Raw genomic sequence first — 20,398 nt, forward strand, 5'->3', positions numbered from 1 at the left:
CTGGCACACACGCGCACGGGGACCTGCCCAGCCGGCTCTCCCAGTCCTGCAGTCCCACCACCAACCGTTATTGTTGGCTGGGGGCTGCCACCGTCACCACAGCTGCCCCACGCCTCGGGGGAGAGGCAGCTGGGGCAGGACTAAGAGCCCTGGACAGCGGGCCGGGGTGCGGGCTCTACTCCGGAACCCCTCACTCTCCGGGCCCTTTTGAGCACCAGGGAGGGCTGGCCGAATCCCCTCCAACTGCCAGGGCAGAAGACACTTTCAGGAAACCACGTCTGTCCCGGAACGAGGCCTCACCCTGCCTGATATTCCAGGCCCCTATGTATTGACAGGAGACTGGGTGCCCTGTGGGCAAGGAGGGTGATGGGAACAAGGGTATATGTGCCCCTGGACAATGAGGCTTGCGATGACAAGGGAGGACCCAGTGCCACACAGAGCCGTAGGCCAAATGCCCAAAGTGGAGAAGTCCCCGACGCTCCCTGGGGCACCTCGCTCTCCACAAGCCTGGTCAGCCCCACGCCCCGTGTCACCATGGAGCAGAGGTGTGGACGCCACCTTTTGTAAACATTTCTTCGTTTTTTATTTAGCAAGGATCTTGGTCCAAAATATTTCCATTGGCCCTTGGAAAGCTGTGTCCAAGGGTCAGCCAGCAGGCCTCAGAGCAAAGTGGGGGGGCAAAGAGCAGAAGAGTGGGTTGCAGCCCAGGAGGCCCACAGGTGCCTCTAGAGGCAAGCCCCTGGCCTGAACGCCACACTTAAGGGGGGGGACCCCTGAACTGAAGCTGTACAGACACTGGTCAGCTAAGGGGGGGTCACATACAAGGAGGACGCAGGGGCTGAGCTGTGGCATTTATTACATCTGCTTCGGCGAAAATAAATAATTCTTCACACACATTCTTCAACAAAAAAATGAAAAATGCGCAGGGAGGAAGGAGCAGGGGCAAAATTCTGAGGAGTAATACTGCACGGCAGGGGTGGGGGCAGGGTAGCGGGCTGCCATTCCCTACCCTAGGCCCCCTGCCCTGCCCTGCCCAGCCCTAGGGCGGGCCTGGGAGGGGGAGATGAAGGCACAGGTGACCCGCCTGCCTGCCTAGGCAGGTGAGTGATTGGGGGAGGTGTTGACAGCAAACCCCTTCTCTCAGTTGTGAGGGTCCCATCTCCTCACTCCACCGGGGCATGGAGAGGCCGAGGACGGGGAGCTCAGCTGGCCCCAGGGCCCCGCCTCATGGGGCAGGGAAGCTGGGGGCCTGGCCCTCAGCACTGGGACCCCAGGGGACTGCGAAGGCGTGAACAGGGGTGCTCAACACGGGGGCAAGCCGGGAGGGTGCTGCGGGGGCGCAGGGGCGGGGCGGGCAGGGGTGCGCATGCGCAGGGCATCGGGCGGGAAGGCCACGTTGGTGCAGAAAAGGCCGAGAAGCAGCTGGCGCTGGCACTCCTCCCACTTGGCCAGCGTGTCTCCCAGCGAGAGGTTGTTGCGCATCCAGCGGGGCAGCACCTCGCTGCAGGCTGCGCATGACAGCGGCACGGAGGGCAGCGACTGGGCGCGGCGCAGCTCCATCTGCTCCGACAGCCTGCAGGTGGGGAGGGAGGGCGGGCTTTACTGGGGGCCACTGAAACGAGACTGTGGCCCCGGTGAACACAGCAGTCAGGGCGCTCACCTAGAGGGCAGGTGGCTGCCCAGCTTCCTCTTGGCACGCATCACCAGGTACTGGCAGATGCTGCCAGTTTGCTCCTTCATCCACCGGATGTCTTCTGGGACGTCGGGCAGCCACTCCAGCAAGCTGGGGCACAGGCAGGAGGCATGGCCTCAGGGTCTGTGTCCCAGCCCGCATGCCTACACCCCTCCACCCACAGCCCTGCCTGTGCCCGGCTTCTCCACAACACCCCCCAACCAGCTGCCTCTTCCCCGGGGTGACCATTGCTCGTGGTTTAGACCCAAGTTTGGTTCTGAGCTCCTCTCCCACCCTTCCATCCTGTACCGGATGGTGAAGGACACGGCACTCTCCAGTGGCAGAGTGTAGGGCACCATCATAGCGGTGGCCAGACGCACGGGCAGCATGTTGGAGAATGTGGTCAGCAGGTCCCTGGGTTCCACACAGGCCTCCAGCAGGGCTGTGGGTGAGGTGGGTACAGGAGCGCAAGTTGACCATGGTGGGGGGAGGTGGAGCCCAGCCCCACTCTTCGCCGCCCCTGCACCACCCCCTCGCCACACACCCTCATTGAGCCGCGCAGGCAGACGCTCCAGAATGTGATCCTGCCCAGAGGGCTGCAAGTGCCCTTCCACTCGGGTCCTCTCCACGGCCACCAAGACCTCCTCCTCCTCCCTGTTCTCGGGAACATGGGGGCTGGCAGAGGGCAGTGCTAACAGGGGGTTGGCCCTGTTCAGGAGGCCTGGGTCGGGAGTACGGAACACGTGGTCAGCTGGGGGCGAAGGTGCAGAGCCCGCCCGGACCCCCCACCGGGGCCTGGCCGCTGCGCACCGTTCCTCCGCAGGAAGCGCAGACCATCCCGGTAGCCCTGCTTGCACATCTCCCGCAGCACCTGAGGCAGGGGGATGGATAAATTGGAGCAGGGGGGTCAGAGACACCCTGTTTTACCCCCTAGAGTCCCTGGTGTCCCTGCAAACCCCGCCCCTCCCCACTACTAAGGACTAGATCCAGGCTGGACAGAGGCTGGAGAGGCTGCCCTCTAGTGGAGAGGTTGTGCAGGCCACAGCGCTCTTCTCCAGCCCTGAGAAGAGGTTGTCCAGACCCCGCGCCCTGGTCACTCAGGTCATGCGGACAGCTCCTCCTCCAGCACTAAGCGCCAGGACGGCTCACCATGGGCTCCGGCGGGAACAGGGCCTTAGAGAGGCGGTAGAGGTTACGCAGGTTGAACTGGATGCTGGTGTTGGTGACCCGGAGCTCATGGATGTTGGTAGAGCTGTCCTGCGGGCAGATGTCACTCTCGCCCGAGAAGGGGGACACAGTGATGGTGTTCTTGAGCTCATAGAGAGGCAGGTTGTCTGAGATGCCACCATCCACATAGCGCTGCAGTGGCAGGGACACACGGTCACATGGCAAGGGGCCTGGAAGGTGAGCTGGCCGCCCCACGGGGCCACCGCGGAGCCCGCCCAGTGGCAGTTTCATTTGGGCCTTTCACCCACTTGGCACTGGCCACAGGCCTGCATGGGCACTGAGAAATGGCCAGACAGTGGTGACGGGCCGGGGGGCAGGGAGGGGAGCAGCCACAGGAAGTGTGCACGGCTGTAGGGCTGGCCTGGTTGTTGAGTAAATGAGGAAGTGAGGCAATACGTAGTGAGGGGCTGGGGGGGCACAGATGGCTCCTCCTCCACCCCCTTGTCCCACAGCCCACAGTGGCAGGCCCGGCACCCAGGACAGGTGCCGAGGGTACTTACTACGCCCTGGAGGGAGGGAGGGATGAGGCCACAGTACACAGGGATGAAGGTGCTGCAGACATTGGCCTGCAAGGCAGGGGCAGAGGGGGGCAGTGAGCAGGGCCTCGGCGTTCCACTGCGTCCCCCCCGTGCGACCCTGCCAGGCCCACCTGGATGAGTTCATCCTTGGAGTTGAAGTGGGATATGATGACGTTCTCGCCATCTGAGACGCGGGTCAGGGAGATGCCCAGGCGCCCGTTGGCACGCTCATGGCTGTCAGCCGGCAGGGTCCTCAGCAGGCAGCCACGGATGGTCTTCACCAGGTTGAAGGAAGGGTGCAGCGGGCCCAGGAACCGCTTCCGGGCCTCCTTAGACACCTCAATGATGTTGGCACCGGCCTCGCCTGGGGCAGCAGGGCCAAGGGTCAAGGGCCAGCATTCGTGGGCTTACCATGGCTCCATGCTGCGGGTCCCACAACTCGTGCCATCCCATCCACTTTGAAGGAATCCCAGTGTCCACCAGGGGCCCTGGACCACAACTGGGACTTTTGCCACCTGCCCCTGGGGAGAGAGAGGCAGGCCACCACCACCCCTGGAAGGGCAACAGATGGGGCTGGCCAGCTGGGGCTGAGCCTGCCCTCTGCCCGGAGTTTCCCAACAATCTGCCCTGACCCATGAGTCACCAGGCCTGGTGTTATGTGGCACCCAGCCCGGGAAGGGGGAAGGCAGAGGCTCAACTCTGACCAGCCTCAGCCTTCACCCACTTGGCCAGATCAAGACGCGCAAAGCCCCATCGCAGTCCAGGGGTCCCACAGGCCCAGCAGGATAAGGTTGGGAAAAGTGGGGCTCCACCACTCCCAGAAAGCATGACTGTGTCCCACCACAGCCAAGAGAAGCAGCTCCCCAGCACTCTTCTTGGGGGCCATGGGTGCTGGCCTAGGACAAAGCCAGACTGGGAGCAGGCCCAGGAGTGGTCAGGGGGCAGGGGGGTGCTTAGGGAGGAGCTGAGGACCATGCTTTCCTCCAGGACCACTGCCCGGGTCAGGAGTGGGCAGTGCGGGGCCTGCACCTGCCACACTGTGGGGGCTCCAGCTGCCAAGTGAGAAAGCGGCTTCTTGGGAGTGGGGTGGGGGTGGTGCTGTGAGAGCCATGTCCTCAACTGGATACCAAGGACTTAGGTGTGTCCTGACACCAGCATGGGGACCGAGACCACTAATCTGGGTCTAAAGGCCTCCATGGGAGGGAGGGGTCAGGATCACAGCGGTGGACCTCCAGGTCCCAGGGATGTACAGCTGTGCTGCTTGTACCCCACCCCTCAGGGCAAAGGTCATGGGAAGGAGGCAGGGGAGAAGCCTGCACAGGCTCTTGCTGGGTGGGTCACTGATGACCCCTCTGTCACCTTGGCTGCTCTAGTAGGCAGAGGGCCGGGCAGCAGTGCCAGGACTCTTGAAATACTTGGTGTACCCTACGGAAGCCCGTGTGTGAGTGGAGGAGTGTGTCCCAGCACACTCAGACAACTGTACTCCAGGCCACAGGGCTGGAGAGTCCAGAAACATCTGCCATCCTATGGCAAGGGCAAAAACGGTGGGCCACAGCTGGGGACTGAGGCCCACAGTGGACCGTGTGCCAGGAGGGAGAGCAAAGAGAGCTTGCCATGCCCAGTCCTGGCCTGCTGGGTTCATGCTCCAAGGGACCTCGGGGACACAGTGTGGAGATTTGGTCTTCAGAAACCACCCCATACTAGGCCCCGGGGCCACGGCAGCCTGGAGTGGCACAGCCCCAGGACACAGTGACCGCTAGCACTGTGTCCAATGCCCCGGACGAGAGGGCAGCTTAGGCCACTCCCCCGACTCTCACGGTCCCGCCCAGGAGTTACCGTCTCTTCCCAATGAAATAGCTTCTGCTGCACTTGCCCGCCAACCTCTGCTCCCGAGAGGTGGGCCCTAGGTGGCAGCCTCGGCCCCAGAAGCTCGCCGGGTTTGGGTACCCCCGGAGCAAAACAAACCAGGCCCCGCCTCCAGCCGGCGCCGGGAATTGGACTAGCGGCCCCGCCGGCTTCCCAGTGCGGGGGACAGAGGGGAGCTGTACTCTCACGAAGAATATTCGCCCGGCCCCGCCCGCCAGCCCCGCTCACCCAGGCAGGCCCCAGTGACCAGCGCCGTGGCGGTAAGCGCCCCCGCCGAGGCGCCGTAGATGTGCGTAGCATTGGCCACCAGGAAGGGCGCGTGCTCGCGAAGGCAGGAGGCCACGCCGATGTGGTAGACACCCAGAAAGCCGCAGCCCGCGAACGAAATGTTCCACGTCGTCTCTCGGGGAAACGTCGCCTCCTTGGGGAACATCGCGGAGGCCCGCCAGCCAGTCCGCAGCCACTCTATCTCGGGTCTCCGCCGGGGGTGGCGGCGACGCTGTGCAAAGCGACGCCGGAGACGGTGTTTTTAGGAGGGTGGGCGGGGCCTGGATGGGGCGGGGCCGGCAGACGCGGCCCAGTCAAGGCGCGCGGGGAACGGCCGCGCCCTCGGGAGGCCCTGGAGCCCCGCCCCCAGCCGGAGGCCCACTTCTGCCCTGAGATCCCGCCCCTGCCACCTCTTCCTTGAGACCCCCCCCCGCCGCTGTCCCGGCCCTTAACCGCGACACCCGCTAGAGTTCATGCCCCTCGGCCTCCTTCCGCCTTCTATTCCCGCCTAACGTGGGCGGTGGGAGGGGACACACAGTGGCCGGAGGGGGGGGTGGGAGACGGGGTGGAGAGGGGCGAGCTCAGGCCCCGGCCGCCCGGCGTCTGTGGGCCTGGGAGCCTTGTACAAATCTGGACACCGGCGAGGGGAGGGCCTTCGTGTCTGGGCAGCCGCCGCCCCGTCCCTCGGGGTCCGCCAGCAACACCCACTCCCCCAACCAAGAATCCCGGGACCCACGACTCATCACAGACTGACCCACAGACATCCAGGACCGGATGCGAATCACAAACAACTTCCAGAGCTAACACCAGCCCGGTGGACTGCACCTGGGTACTGCCCTGGGTTCCCTGCCCCCGCGCGTCCCTCCGCACCTGGGTACTAACCTGCGTTCTTCCCGCGTTTGACCCGGGTTCCCCAGACTGCGGGGTCTCCTTGGATGTGACTCGGGCCCTGCCCCGCCCCCGCTAATTACCCCAGCAGGTGGAGTACTCCGGTGACGTCACGCTCCGCCCCCTTCCGCATTTTTCTCCTGGACTGTGTGTGGGGCAGGGCTAGCCTGGCTAGGATCCAGGAGCCAGCCGTGCACCCCACCCCACCTCCCAAACACCGGGCTCGTCTATGCTGGGGCGCTGGGGAGGCGGTTTATCTGTGTCCCCAGGAAGGAGCCAGCTGAGGACCCAGCTGGTGCCAGGGCTGCAGCCCCTTGCACAGGCCAGAAGCCAGAGCAGAGCCTCCCCGGCCACGGCCATCTGGGGCCATCTGTCCAGTCCTCAGGCTCTGTGCGCCCAGGTACCCATACTCAGCACAGACAATGTGTCTGCCATGGGGACCAGAACTGGGCAGAACAGTGAGCAATCAACCCAGCCCCAGCCCTACTAGGGTGGGGGGCAGATGTTTACATAAGCTCAGAGGCACAATGGTGGACAGAATATGAAAGGGCACTGGGCCACCCCATAGCAGGGGCGAAGGTCCTGGGTGGGGACTTGAGAGGAGCCAGGCCTGGGCGCTGGGAGAGGGGCAGCAGGGGGATCTGCGTTTGATGTAGACTTGTCCCCACTGCACCATGGGTCAGGAGCAGGTACAGTAGAGGATATGCCCCCACCTGTATGATCAGGGCCCTTGGGGACAGTCCTTGGGGATGCTGCTGGACGCTGCAGGGGGTGCAGGGCTTTAGCAGGACTAAAAGCCCTGGGGAGATCAAATATATGGTGATGGAAGGAGAACTGACCCTGGGTGGTGAACACACAATGGGATTTATAGGTGATGTAATACAGAATTGTACACCTGAAATCTATGTAATTTTACTAACAATTGTCACCCCAATAAATTAAAAAAAAAAAAAAAAAAAAAGCCCTGGGGATTGGACTAGCGGCCCCACCGGCTTCCCTGTAAGGGGGACAGAGGGGCGCTGTACTCTCACGAAAAATATCTGCCCAGAGCAGCCCGCCAGCCCCGCTGAGCACAGGGCAGCTGAGCAGTGCAGGATGAGCCAGGGACCGAAGGTCCTCCGTCCTCCCCTGACCTGCTCTGAGGAGGCTGGGGCCCAAGGATCCTCCCTGCTTCCAAGGGACCGTGGGGGTGGGGGGTGGCACTGCCCCAGTGGAGGAAGACTTCTGCCCCCATTTCCACACCAGGGCTGAACAGTTTTGGGTACATGTCCCTCCCTCCGGGCCTCTGGGACCTTCAGCTCTGGAGCCAGGAACAGGGCGGCCCTTCCTTCCTGGAATCCTAGCTGGGCACGAAGAGCCCCTCGTGTGCTGAGCCTGCCAGGCGGTCACATCCCCACTCCCATGGTGTCCTCTGGCCCACACAGGACCCATCTCTTCAAGGTCTGAGGGTCGCATGGAGTCCACTGCTCTGGGGAGCCCTATCCCAACCTGGTGCAGGGCCCGACCCCACATGCAAATTGCCTGCTCACGGCACATGCTGCTCGGACACTTGCAGTGGTCCTCACTGCCCCATGTCCCACCAACCCAGAAACATGGCTTCTACTTCCTCCCCAATACCTAGGTCCCACCCTAGTCCCTGCTCATCTGTCACCATGCTGTCCTGCCCTGAGCCTCTTCCTCCAGGTCTTGGCTCCAAGGGAGGCCTCTCCCCCCCCACCCCCATGTTGTCCTCCTTCACTTTGCTCACAGTACTCCAGCCCACAGGGGCAGGCAGGTCCTACACAGGACACGCACAGCACACCCCAGCTAGTTGCTAACCCAGAGCCTTTGGAGGAGGAAGCACTGTCTACTCAGTGGCCTGGCACTGGTGGGTGGAAGACGAAGGCCGAGGATACTACAAACAGCTGTGGGGCCAGGATGGCGCCTGGGTGGGCCTCTGCCCTCTACCCCACATTCCAGGCCAGAGCCTGGTGGGAGGGGTGGGGGCAGGCCACCCCAAAAAAACGTAGTGTCCACGTGATCCAACATCTGCCCAGCAAAGCAGGTGATAGCCCATCAGACAACCGGTGAAACTGAGGCTCAGAGATGAATGCCCAAGTTGCTCAGGGGTTAAGGCAGAGCTGAGGCACTGGCTTGAGCAAAAATTAGACGAGACCCACCACGTCTCTCGTGTAACTAAAGAACGCTACCAGTCTTGGCAGCGGGGGACGGGGACTACTGGAGCCACCTCCTGGAGACCACCCACTGCTGCTTCTGAAGCTTCACTCCCTGGGAGAGCCCTCACAGTCCTCAGGGGCCAGGACCAAGAAGGGGCTCATGTCCCTTCCTGAGACTGCTCAAGGCCTGGCAACACTCAAGACCCACCCATAGGAAGTGTGCCCTGTGTTGTCAACCACGACCTCAGCTCTCCAGGCAGCAGCTCCTCCTCCCTGGGAGCCCCACAACTGCCCAGCACGGAGGACAGGCTCTGACAAAAGGCTCATAGGCGGTTCAAGAGATACGTAAAAAGGGTTTAATTTGCAGGGGCGCAGGACTCTAATCAAACAAGCCAAATCCCATGTCGTCATCCGATTCCTCCGACTCCTCCTTCTTTTCGTCTTTCTTCTCCTCTGCTGAAGGGACAAAGGCTGTGGTGAGTGAGGCCCCATGCAGGCCAGACTCCCAGGGGCCCCAGGGCGTGTGCAGCGAGTGCTGCCAGACCTGCACTTACCCGCGGCCGGGGCAGAACCAGCAGCAGGAGCTGCAGCTCCTGGGGCGGCGGAGACGGCCACAGCCCCGCCGGCAGGGACACTGGCCAGCTTGCCAATCCCTACGGAAACCAGAGAAGGGAGGTGAGACAAGAGCAGCTGCTCAGCCTGCCTGATGTATTGGGGCCTGTCACCAAGTGCCAGTGTCACAGGCTCCCCTGTTCTCCCAGACAGGAGGCTCTGCCACATACCCCTCCCAGAAACTTCCTCTCTGGGAACTTGGCTTCTAGGAATAAGTCCACAGGCAGCACAACAGCCCACCCTGGAGTCAGGTTGCACAATCATGTTTATAACGAGGCAGGGACCGAATCTGCTGTCCCAGTGTCCAGCTACTCGTCCACAGCAGTGAGCTCAGACTGCCCGCTGAGCTAGCTTTGGCCCTAGCCTGTCACATGTCCAAGGATAGGAAAGGCTGTTCCCAAACAAGTCCCATAAACTCCAGCCTGATGTCACCAGAAAACAATCTGCCCAAGAGAGGGGGGCAGAAGCCCGTGGTCATCCCTGACGCACCCCAATCTCTGCGCCCAACCCCCTCAGAGAGCACATGGTGACACTTGTTTACAAAGGCCCAATTCCCCAAACGCTGTGGCAGGGCGGCCAGGCCCAGAGACGGCAAGGGCGCCCCCTAGCGACCTGCCCCAGAGTGTCTAGAAGTTCCCATGGCATGAGCCCACTGAAGCTGTGCTCACTCCTGCGGGTGAGACTTCTAGGGTGCTCTGGTCCACAAGCGAAGCCTGACAGGCCACAGACTGGCCGGCAGGGATTAGGATGGACCATGCAAAGGAAAGCGCCCCGCACAACCTCACCCTGGGCGATGACGTCTTCAATGTTCTTTCCGTTCAGCTCACTAATAACCTAAAATGGAAAACCACAACCAGCAGTTACCAGACCCCACCTGAACCTCACCTTCTGCAGCCCCGGGGACACGGCGTGAGCAAGTGTCCCGAAGCTTCCAGGCCCTCTGCTGTTCAGCACACTAGCTGTTACCCACACGCACGTCTTCCCAACTGAGTCGCTACCAATGGAAACTGGCACCACATTTCTAGAACTCACCACTGAATGAAACATGCGTAATATCTACGCTTACGCCCACTGCACGTCAAAACGTCTTGAATTAAGTTAGGTGAAAGAGGACGGCTTTAAGACACCTTCCCCTTCACATTTAAAAACAAGGATAATCAGCAAGTAATTTTAAGTGTGAAACTTACACTATGTTTCTACCGAGCCGCTGTGCCTCACACCCAGCTTTCGCTTCCTTGTAGCTGTATCAGAGCCCCCGAAAAGCAACCCAATAAATAACCACACGGGCAGCCACAGGCCTCCCGCACACCACCCTCCCCGAGGCAAAACTCGCAATGGGTAGAAGAGGGGCCCCCACGTGCAGAGCGCCCGTCGGCCCGGGCCCGGGGCGCCTACCTTGTTGAGCCGGTCGTCGTCCGCCTCGATGCCCACGCTGTCCAGGATTTTCTTGATGTCCTTGGCGCTGGGGGAGGTATTGCCCCCGAGGGCGGCCAGCAGGTAGGAGGCAACGTAGCGCATCCTGAGGCCGGAAAAAAGGACCACGGCGTTACCCGGGGGCCTCCCGTTCCCACCCCGGCCCGAGCGTGGCCGCGCGTGGCCCGGCTCGGGGATCCCCACGAGGCCCGCCCTGCGCCCTGCTCCGTGCTCCGCCTGCCCCCTAGAGCCCGCGCTCGGCCCGCGGCCTAGCCCGGCTGCTCCACTCACTCGGCGACGGCGGAGAAGCCTCACGCGTGCGACCTCAGCAGCGTCCGGAAGGGAAAAGAAGGCGCCGGCGCGAGGGGCGGGGGTAATCGGCTACCCAGAAGCCTCCGCGACCCGTACGCCGTGCCCCGTGAGGGGCGCCTCCGAGTGACGTCACGAGGCGCTCGGTCAATGACGACGCCGAGGAGTTCGTTGTCCCGTTCAGTCACGCAGCCGCCACAGCAAAGGCGAAGGGAGTGCCGGGGCTACTTCTTTGTGTAGTGTAGGGCGAGTGTCACCCTAAATCCCTGGGGCGGCGGTATGAGGTGGGGCGCGAACCCGAACTAGAGTGTGTCTCCCTTCAGGGCTCCCTGCATGCCGCGCGAGGCCTACAGCTCCCAACATGCAGCTCAGCCGCCACGCGCAGGACGCAGCCCTTTGCGGAAGCGGCCGACGCAGCCGGCGAACTACTAGTCCCACAGTGCACCGCTGCCGGAAGCGCGGGTGAGCTGACACATGTGGGCCCCACGGAGGATGCGCGGGTTCGGCCCCTGAGCTTCCGGCGCTCGGGTAGTTGTCGGCCGTGTCGGTGGTCTTCATACCCAGTGGGACCCAGTGAGGTTGGCTCGCCGCTCGTCGCGCTAACCCCGCCGTACCGAGCCGCCTGGGCCCTAGTGGCTGATCCCCTGCGGTGTTCTGGCCGTGTCGGCTCAAAACTGACCTCTGCACGTGGTCATCAGCACTGGCGACTCATTCACTCGGTGTCAAGGATCCTACCGCAGGCCTGCGTCCTGAGATGGAGTAGGCCCGGCCCTACTTTTTCGCAACTTAGATTCTAGTGCGACACACAAAATAAATAAACGAGGCTGCCCCAGGCTGACATGGACCCTGAAGGGATAAGGCGGTGGCACAGCTGTAAGATGAGAAGGAACTGGCCTGGCGAAGATCTGGGAGGAGCAGCGGGCAGAGGGGTCAGGTGCAGAGGGGGCTGGAAATGGGTCCGGAGGAAGCAGCCAGACCCTGGGAGAGACTCGCAACAGCAAAGCGAGCCCTGAGTGTAGTGCCTCAAGCATTGGTGTGTTAACGCAAACCACACAGTCGCCCTAGGCGTCCTCATTAACCGCATTTTGTACCTGAGGAGGGCAGGCCCAGAAAGGTTTTTCTTGCTCAAGGCCACACAGCTGAGGTCAAGGTGGGAAACATCCTGGTAAGGATGGCACGTCATTGAAGTCAGTAGGGAAGTGGCATGATGTGATTGATGGTTTGGGTTTTTAAGTGGAAAACAATGTAAAATTCACCATTGTTGGGGTGACCGGTTAGCTCAGTTGGTTAGAGCGCGGCGCTGATAATACTAAGGTAGTGGGTTCGATCCCCACGGGGCCACTGTGAGCTGCGCCCTCCTTAAAAATAATAAAATAATAAAATAAAAAAATAAGATTTGAGTCATAAAAAAATGCAGTACTTTAAAAAAAATTTTACCTTAAGGGGGAAGGGGGCTCTAGAAGAGGGTAAACGGGGTCTAATATATGGTGATGGAAGGAGAACTGACTCTGGGTGGTGAACACACAATGTGAGATATAGATAATGTATTACAGAATTGTACACCTGAAATCTATGTAACTTTACTAACATTGTCACCCCAATAAACTTTAAAAAAAATAAAAAAATAAATAAATTTACCATTGTAATAACTCACGGATATTAGGTGCATTCACACTGTTGTGTAACCATCCCAACCATCCATCTCCAGGACTTTTTCATCTTCCCAAACTGAACTCCATACCTAGTAAACAATAACTCCCCATTCCCAGCTCCTGGGGCCCATCATTTTCTGTTTCCGAATTTAACTCCTCAAAGGACCTCATATAAGCAGAATCATACAGGATTCGTGCTTCTGTGTCTGGCTTGTTTGACTGAGCACGATGTCCAAGGTTCATCCATGTTGTAGCAGGTGTCAGAATTTCATTCCTTTTTAAGGCTGAATAATATTCCTGTGGTTGGGTTTTTAAAAGATACTTCTGAGTAGCTGAGAAAATATGCTATCAATGTCAGCAGAAAATAATTTTTTGTATGAAAATGCAATTTAGATTTCTACCAGGGGTGCCAAAAAAAGTAGACACATTTTAAGACATGTTATTTATGTACTACTTTTCGAAGTTGAATTGAATTACCATAGTAATGTGTAGTATGACGTTCACTCAGAAGATGGTGTTAATCAAAGGAATGCTAGCATCACCATGCGACAAGCAGGACAGTCAAAGAAAATGGCAGAACAGTTGTGGTTCGAGGAGCGCAAGACCATGGAGACGTGAGAGCTTCCCTTGATGAGAATTTGCCGGAACAATGGATAGGACGGAAAGGTGTGGTTGAGTTTCCCCCGTGTTCTCCTGACTTAACACCCCTTAACTCCTGCCTGTGGGGGACTTTAAAGGATGTGGTGTACAGTAGAAAACCCGCTACACTGGCGGTACGCCGGGGAGAAATTAAAGCGGCATGCGCAATGATACGAGTGGACACCTTGGGACACTTTGGTCAACGTTGCTCAAGCGGTAGATCACCGTAATCAGAAGTTTCTGGACGCTGATGGGAACCACTTTGAGCACCTCTTGTTATTGCAGAAGTCAAACGTGACTTGTATTCATCTTTTGTTATCAGTATATATTGAGTATTACAATTTTAATAGTTTTTTTCTTTCTTAAAATGTGTATACACTTTTTTGGCACCCTCTGTATATGGCTTTGTTATCCCAGAGGCATGTGTTTATTAGTTTCATTTGACGTTTGATAATTCATATTGGAAGGGGCAATTAAACGGGAGACACTTTTATTAATTTATGTACAATACACATAATCATTGTCACCTAAAAAGAAAAAAAAGATTCTTCTGGCAACTATTAGGAAACAATGGGGGGGGGCGGGAGCTGGGGAGGTGGAGGAAAGAAGATGCACACGATGTAATTTGGGGCAGAACAGGCAGAACTGGATGTGTCCATCTGTTCCTTTGCAGAGCACCTACTCTGTGGGGTGAATAAGCACAGCTGGGGAAGAGCTGGACAGACCAGGTTTGAGGTCCTAGGCTTCGGCACTCACCAGCTGTGTGGCGTTGGGCAAAACAGCCTCCTTTCCCCCCCTTGTGAGATGCAGACAAACATTGAAGAAAGCAGCATGTGGGGAAGCCTGCTGCTGGAGCACCGGCCCAGAGTGACTGCCCATGAAGTAGGGTCATCGGAGCTGACGTCGGGTCTCTGCGGAGCCTGAGAGCATGTTGGGCCTGGCAGCGGAAGGACGCACTTTCAGAACTCTGGCTTCTGGCAGGGGCTGGGTGTGAAGCAGCAGCAGCAGCGATCAGCCTTCAGAACCCCGCTCCGCCCGACCTCTGAAAAGGCGGGCTTCGTGGCGCGAACCTGGGTCTCCCCCGTCGAGGGGGCTGGCCACCACAGACCGAGGCGGGCTAACAGGAGGCGGGTGGGTGGGGTGGGGTGGGGGTGGCAGCTGAGCAGGCTGCCGGGCAGATGGGGTTGGCGTCCGCGTCTCCAGGGTGCAGGCCAGCAGAGGGCAGGCGGGGTCGGGAGAGACCCTGAGGCTTGCCCGCTGACCCCAGGCGGGAGCGACGGGTGCTTTCTGACGGGGCGGGGACCGGAGGGGGTGGCGACCGAGTCCCAGCCCGCCCGGAAACGCGCCGGCGGGAAGCCAGGCGCGCAGCGCGCACGGAACCGGCACTTGGGACCGCGCGGGCTGGAGCGCAGGTACGCTCCGGCCGCGGGGGCCGTGGGGACGGCGAGGTGGGGGGGACGGCGCGCTCTCCGGGTCGGGGCCGGCCCCCAGGCCGCGGGAGCCCCGGATGCGCCGTGCAGCTCCCCCCCCTGCCAACCGAGGTATGAACTGGAAGCGGCGGGAGAGCCCTCCTCTAGGGGTCTGGAAGCGGGGTCCAGTCCGTAGGACCCGGAAGCCGCCCGGTGACTCAGACCTCAGGTCCCCTCCCTCACATTCACTTCTTTGACATAACTGGTCACAATCACCCATTGCCTGGGCCACCTCCCCCTTGTGGTAGATGAGAGTCCGGACCTCCTATCAAAGTCGCTGAGTGTGAAGGTTGGAGGTGGGGCTGCACTCAGGACTCTTATCCCGGGAGTGGGGGGTGGGGAGAGAACGGCAGGATGACCCGACAGCTCTATGGGACCTTTGTCCAAATTTCCAGAATTACTGAAATTTGAAGCCTCCCTGTCCCCAGCAGATCCCCCAGGCTCCCCTGCACACAGGGCTCGCCCTGCCTGCTGCCCTCCCAGCCCTGGGGTCCCATCCTCCAGCCCCATTTCAGCAGTGATCCGATGGTCTGTCCAGCTCGGCTCTGGGATCTGTGGACCAGCTAGCAGGGCCCACAGATCTCCCCCTAACCAGAGTCCCTGCCTGGGAGGAGGGTCCAGCCTCACTCCTACCCGCTCCTCACCCTGACTGCAGCCTCCCTGGGACTTGCCTAAGCAGGCCTGCCTGGCAAGCTGGGACATGTCTGGCCCCCGAGGACGGCCGGGGGGCGATGGCTGCAGTGGAGGAGGGGCTGGAACCCCAGTTGGCTGCTGCAGAAGATGCTGCAGAAGATGCTGCAGATACTGTGGATGCGTGGCCCGCGGCACCTCCTCTCCTGGCTGGGAACCGGCTGAGCCTGGACCTGTACCCGGGGGGCTGCCAGCGGCTGCTGCACCTGTGTGCCCAGCAGACCCCTCAGCTGCTGGAGGTGGAGTTCCTGCAGCTGAGTGGCCACGAGGACCCTCAGCTGCTGGAAGCCACCCTGGCCCAGGTGCCGTGGAGCCTGCCACACCTCCGCTCCCTGGTCCTCAAAGGTGAGCCCCTTGCGGTCCTAGCCCTGTCCCAGCCCTATTTCTAGCTCCTGCTTCTGCCTCTCGGTCCTCAAAGGCAAACCCTGGTTCCAGCCCGATCACTGTTTCCCACACAGCTCTACCCAGCCCTCCTCCCCCAATGTGATGCTCCCCCAATGTGATGCTACCCAGCCCTCCTCCCCCAATGTGCAGCTGCCCAGTGGGTTCTCCCAGCAGACCCAGTGTGCATGTTTTTCCTGGGGGTCCTGGGTGATGGCTGTCCGCTGGGATGAGCCTGTGGTCTCGGTCCCCACCTTCATCCATCCCCTGCAGCTGTCTGTCTCTGGGTGGGGTGGGACTGCGGGTCTGTACCTCCCTCCGCAGCTCTTTCCCTGGGGGCAGGGCCAAGGGACCTGGGATTGGGCCACATCTGCCTCCCCTTCCCAGGTGGACAACAACGGGATGCGCTGGGTGCCTGCCTCCGGGGCTCCCTGACCACACTGCCGGCCAGACTGAGTGGCCTGGCACGCTTGGCGCACCTGGATCTGAGCTTCAACAGCCTGGAGACACTGCCAGCCTGCGTCCCGCAGATGTGTGCCTTGGGTGCCCTGCTGCTCTCTCACAACCACCTCTCAGAGCTGCCTGAGGCCCTGGGGGCCCTTCCCGCCCTCTCCTTCCTTGCCGTGACCCACAACCGCCTGCAAGCGCTGCCCACAGCACTGGGGGCCCTGTCCACCCTGCAGTGCCTCGATCTCTCGGAGAACCTCCTGGACAGTGTGCCCCCCGAGATCGGAGGCCTGAGCAGCCTCGCTGAGCTCAGTCTGGCATCCAACCGGCTGCAGAGCCTCCCGGCTTCCCTTGGTGAGTACCAGCAGCACCCTCCTTGGCTCACAGGGCCTGCTGGGGAGTCCCTCAGCCAGTGTCCGGCCTCTGCTCTCATGTGGGCCTCGTCCTCCGCAGGGCCCACCTTTCAGCCTTTGCTCCTCCCAGGTGGCCTTGTTTGCACCCCAGCCCCACTGCCCTGGCCTCGGAGGCTCCCTGTGCAGGCTAGCTGGGCTCTGTGTCTGGCCATGGGGCAACAAGCAAAAGGGCTTCCAGGGAGGCCCTAGCGCCCTGGCGCTCTGGGCCTGGCGGCGCTGACTGGCCCTAAGCCAGCGCCGGCCCCACAGCGGGGCTGCGCTCCTTGCGCCTCCTCGTTCTGCACAGCAACCTCCTGGCCTCCGTGCCCGCCGGCCTGGCCCGCCTCCCACTGCTCACCCGGCTGGACCTGAGGGACAACCAGCTTCGGGACGTGCCCCCCGAGCTGCTGGATGCCCCCTTTGTGCGCCTGCAGGGGAACCCCCTGGGCAAGGCCCTGCCAGACTCCCACAGTCCCCCAGGTAGGCTTGTTGCTGGGGAGGGCAGATCACCAACAGGACACAGGTACCGTCACTATCCTAACAACCTGTCTGTCCTTCCATAGGGACACCCATGGTCCCAGAAATGCCCAGACTGTTCCTGACCTCAGATTTGGACAGGTATGGGGAGGGGGAGGGGTGGGGCTGGAGGAACAGCTAGCCACCCTGTCCACATGCTCGGGGGTCTTCTCCTCAAGTCCCCAGGGGTGCCAGGCTCAGACATACATGCCCCTGTGTGTCTGACCTGATGCCCACCCTGTCCTCACTCAGCTTCCCCGTGACCCCCCAAGGCTGCTCTGTGACCCTGGCCTGCGGTGTCCGCCTGCAGTTCCCTGCTGGTGCCACTACTACCTCTGTCACCATCCGCTATCGACAGTGGCAGCCGGAGCCGCGCCTCGTCCCCCTGGGTCCCCATGACACCTTGCTCAGTGGTGTCTTGGAACTGCAGCCCCATGGGGTGGCCTTCCAGCAGGCACGGCCAGGGCAGGTTGGGGGGCAGGTGAGGAGGGCCAGGCATGGCCCTGGCACTCACAGCACCTTTGCGTGGCAGGAGGTGGACCTGTGGCTGCTCTTCGTATCCCCACGGTCCCGTCGTTGCCGTGAGGTGGTGGTGAGGACTCTGAGTGACGACAGCTGGAGTGACCTGGAGACCCACCTGGAAGAAGAGGCGCCGAAGGTGAGGGCGGTGCAGGGTGGCCTAGGAAGGATCCCTGGGCAGGAGCTCTGTCCGGACCCTCTGACCCTGTTCCCTCTGACCCCTCCGCCGTGCCCAGCGGCTCTGGGCTCACTGCCAGGTACCCCACTTCTCGTGGTTCCTTGTGGTTTCACGCCCTGTGTCCAACGCTTGCCTGGTGCCACCAGAGGGGACATTGCTGTTCTCCTCGGGGCATCCTGGGGTCAAGGTCACATTTCCCCCTGGAGCCACCGAGGAGCCTCGTCACGTCTGCATGCAAGTAAGGGCAGGGCAGCTGCCAAGGGTGGCAAGTGGTGCCTCGGCACAAAAGCATGAGTTCAGGTGGCCTATCTGCCCAGGTGGTGCGCATGGCAGGCAGGGAGCTGCAGGCCCTGTTGCAGGAGCCGGAGGCAGCTGTGAGCCCCCTTCTGTGCCTCTCCCAGAGTGGCCCTTCCAGCTTCCTCCAGCCGGTCACCGTGCAGCTGCCTCTGCCCCCTGGCATCACAGGTAAGAGGTGGCCATGTGGCATAGGGCACTCGTGGCCATGTGGTGGAGGCAGTGCTCAGAAGGGGAGCCCCTGCTTGGGAGGCCTCAGCCGTCCCCTCCATCCCTAGGCCTGAGCCTGGACCGCTCCCGCCTGCACCTGCTGTACCGGGCCCCTCCTGCAGCCACCTGGGATGACATCACGGCTCAGGTGGCACTCGAGCTCACCCACCTGTATGCTCGCTTCCAGGTCACACACTTCTCCTGGTCAGTGTCCCCTCCAGCCTCCTCAGCCCCTCCCCGCCCAGCCCCGTGTGTTCAGCCCCCCTCATCCCCAGCCCCCAGGTACTGGCTGTGGTACACCACCAAGGCCTGTGTGGGGCACCTGGCGGGCAAGGCCTGGCGGCGGCTGCGTCTCCACCATGTCAACCTCATCGCACTGCAGAGACGCCGGGACCCCGAGCAGATCCTGCTGCAGTGCCTGCCCCGCAGCAAGGTGGGGCCAGGCCGTGGGCTGGGGGGTGGGCTGGGAGTGCCCAGTGGCGGCTCTTAGCCCGAGGGTGCCCCCAGGTGGATGCCACCTTGCGACGCCTGCTGGAACGGTACCGCGGCCCCGAGCCCTCCGACACGGTGGAGATGTTTGAGGGCGAGAGATTCTTTGCTGCCTTTGAGAGGGGCATCGACGTGGATGCCGGTAGGCCACCGCCCCTGGAGGGGGGACCCAGTCTGCGCCAGGCCCCCCGCTGAACCCCCCCTCCCGCCCCCAGACCGCCCCGACTGCGTGGAGGGCAGAGTGTGCTTCGTGTTCTACTCACACCTGAAGAACGTGAAGGAGGTGTATGTGACCACCACCCTAGACCGGCAGGCCCAGGCTGTGCGGGGCCAGGTGGGCACACGGGGTTGGGGCCCCAGGCTGCTTGGGCAGGGGCTGGAGCCCTGAACCCTGTCTTGTCTTGTCCCAGGTGTCCTTTTATCGGGGAGCAGTGCCTGGCGAGGTGCCTGAGGAGGTGCCGGCCGCCCGGCACAGGAAGGGTGTGGATGCCCTGTGGATGGCCACTCTGCCCATCAAGTTGCCGGTGGGCCCGGGGACGGGGCGCAGGGTGTGTATGTGTGTGTGTGTGTGTGTGTGAGGGGGGTCAGCGCTCATTGCAGCCATCCTCCCCACAGAAACTGCCCCGCTCTGAGGGGCTGGGCCATAGGGCTAACCTCTCCCTGGCACCTCTGAACCTGGGTGATGCTGACACCGGCTTCCTGACCCAGAGCAACCTGCTGAGTGTGGCCGGGCGCCTGGGCCCTGACTGGCCGACAGTGGCCCTGCACCTGGGCGTGTCCTACCAGGAGCTGCAGCGTATCCGGCATGAGTTCCGGTGGGTTCCTTAGAGCCTCCTGCTGCCAGCCGGCTGCTGGGGGGCCCTACTTGCGACTGGCAGAAGTTCCGTCCAGGGCAGGTGGGCAGGCAGGACCCTGGGTGTGGTGGCCCTGGGCTGGACCCCTCAGCCCCCGTGCGTCTCTCCCCAGGGATGACCTGGATGGGCAGATCCGACACATGCTCTTCTCTTGGGCCGAGCGCCAGGCCGGGCAGCCAGGGGCTGTGGGGCTCCTCATGCAGGCCCTGGAGCAGAGTGACCGGCGTGACGTGGCCGAAGAGGTGCGGGCTGTCTTGGAGCTCGGCCGCCACAAGTACCTGGACGGCATCCGACGCACAAGCCTGGACCCTGGGGGCCTTGGCCCGACTGGCCCTTCGGCATCAAAGTCCCCAGAGCGTGTCTAGGCCTAGACCCTGCCAACCTTGGGCTGGCCGCTGGAGTGCCCTGGCTGGGGCACAGAGGCCCCCACTTTCAAGCCTTCCCTGTGTATTGGACAGTGATCTCCTGTGTGTAACAAACATGCAGTGTTCTGGTTGCTGTCTCAGAGCTCAGTTTGGTTTGTTTGTTGGGTGGAGACCAGAGGCCTGCCCCCTGCTGGGAACGGCCCCTGCGCGCGGCTCCCCTGTCCTTGCTCCTGGCCCTCCCATGTGTCCTGACCTTCCCTGGGAGAGAGGGGAGCCGCGCGACAAAGTAAAGAATGCATCTGCCCTGTTGGCTATTACAGCCTAGTCCCCTCGGAGCTCTACTGTGTGGATTGTACGCTTCTCCTGCAGGACACT

At 61.6% G+C, this 20,398-nt stretch overlaps 3 protein-coding genes and 1 non-coding gene across 9 annotated transcripts; 1 reads left to right on the plus strand and 3 right to left on the minus strand.

Annotated features, from left to right (window-relative positions):
- Positions 1–839: 839 nt before the first annotated feature.
- On the minus strand, positions 840–6,554 carry PNPLA2 (patatin like domain 2, triacylglycerol lipase). The gene is made up of 10 exons (XM_019714779.2): positions 6,433–6,554; positions 5,512–5,782; positions 3,549–3,781; positions 3,400–3,465; positions 2,822–3,031; positions 2,483–2,543; positions 2,217–2,393; positions 1,982–2,114; positions 1,661–1,783; positions 840–1,573 (listed from the first exon to the last, which is right to left on the minus strand). Exons 2-10 carry the CDS (start codon positions 5,714–5,716, stop codon positions 1,303–1,305), a joined length of 1,479 nt encoding a protein of 492 aa, XP_019570338.1. The 5' UTR covers positions 5,717–5,782; positions 6,433–6,554; the 3' UTR covers positions 840–1,302.
- Positions 6,555–8,927: 2,373 nt separating this feature from the next.
- On the minus strand, positions 8,928–11,342 carry RPLP2 (ribosomal protein lateral stalk subunit P2). 2 transcript variants are annotated; one of them, XM_019714787.2, is made up of 5 exons: positions 10,911–11,342; positions 10,602–10,725; positions 9,992–10,040; positions 9,149–9,247; positions 8,928–9,050 (listed from the first exon to the last, which is right to left on the minus strand). In XM_019714787.2, the coding sequence occupies exons 2-5, from the start codon at positions 10,722–10,724 to the stop codon at positions 8,974–8,976; spliced, it is 348 nt and encodes a 115-aa protein (XP_019570346.1). In that variant the 5' UTR covers position 10,725; positions 10,911–11,342; the 3' UTR covers positions 8,928–8,973. The 2 variants fall into 2 exon arrangements, with proteins under 2 accessions (XP_019570346.1, XP_019570347.1); XM_019714788.2 differs by having other exon boundaries at positions 8,928–9,047; positions 10,911–11,069.
- LOC141572569 (small nucleolar RNA SNORA52) lies at positions 9,827–9,961 on the minus strand. The gene has a single exon (XR_012497893.1). It is a non-coding gene; the product is annotated as a small nucleolar RNA SNORA52 (small nucleolar RNA).
- A 2,813-nt stretch (positions 11,343–14,155) lies between the features above and the next one.
- Positions 14,156–20,165, plus strand: PIDD1 (p53-induced death domain protein 1). 5 transcript variants are annotated; one of them, XM_074336969.1, is made up of 16 exons: positions 14,156–14,760; positions 15,344–15,723; positions 16,147–16,560; positions 16,869–17,078; positions 17,162–17,216; positions 17,367–17,568; positions 17,647–17,772; positions 17,870–18,049; positions 18,213–18,276; positions 18,384–18,502; positions 18,575–18,748; positions 18,823–18,946; positions 19,020–19,138; positions 19,215–19,352; positions 19,420–19,619; positions 19,771–20,165. In XM_074336969.1, exons 2-16 carry the CDS (start codon positions 15,420–15,422, stop codon positions 20,021–20,023), a joined length of 2,682 nt encoding a protein of 893 aa, XP_074193070.1. In that variant the 5' UTR covers positions 14,156–14,760; positions 15,344–15,419; the 3' UTR covers positions 20,024–20,165. The 5 variants fall into 5 exon arrangements, with proteins under 5 accessions (XP_074193070.1, XP_074193071.1, XP_074193067.1 ...); XM_074336966.1 differs by having other exon boundaries at positions 14,157–14,760; positions 18,129–18,276; XM_074336967.1 differs by having other exon boundaries at positions 14,158–14,760; positions 18,129–18,276; positions 18,384–18,519; positions 18,598–18,748.
- Positions 20,166–20,398: the final 233 nt, after the last annotated feature.

This window comes from Rhinolophus sinicus, linkage group LG06, assembly GCF_036562045.2.
Source record: "Rhinolophus sinicus isolate RSC01 linkage group LG06, ASM3656204v1, whole genome shotgun sequence".
Taxonomy (NCBI): domain Eukaryota; kingdom Metazoa; phylum Chordata; class Mammalia; order Chiroptera; family Rhinolophidae; genus Rhinolophus; species Rhinolophus sinicus.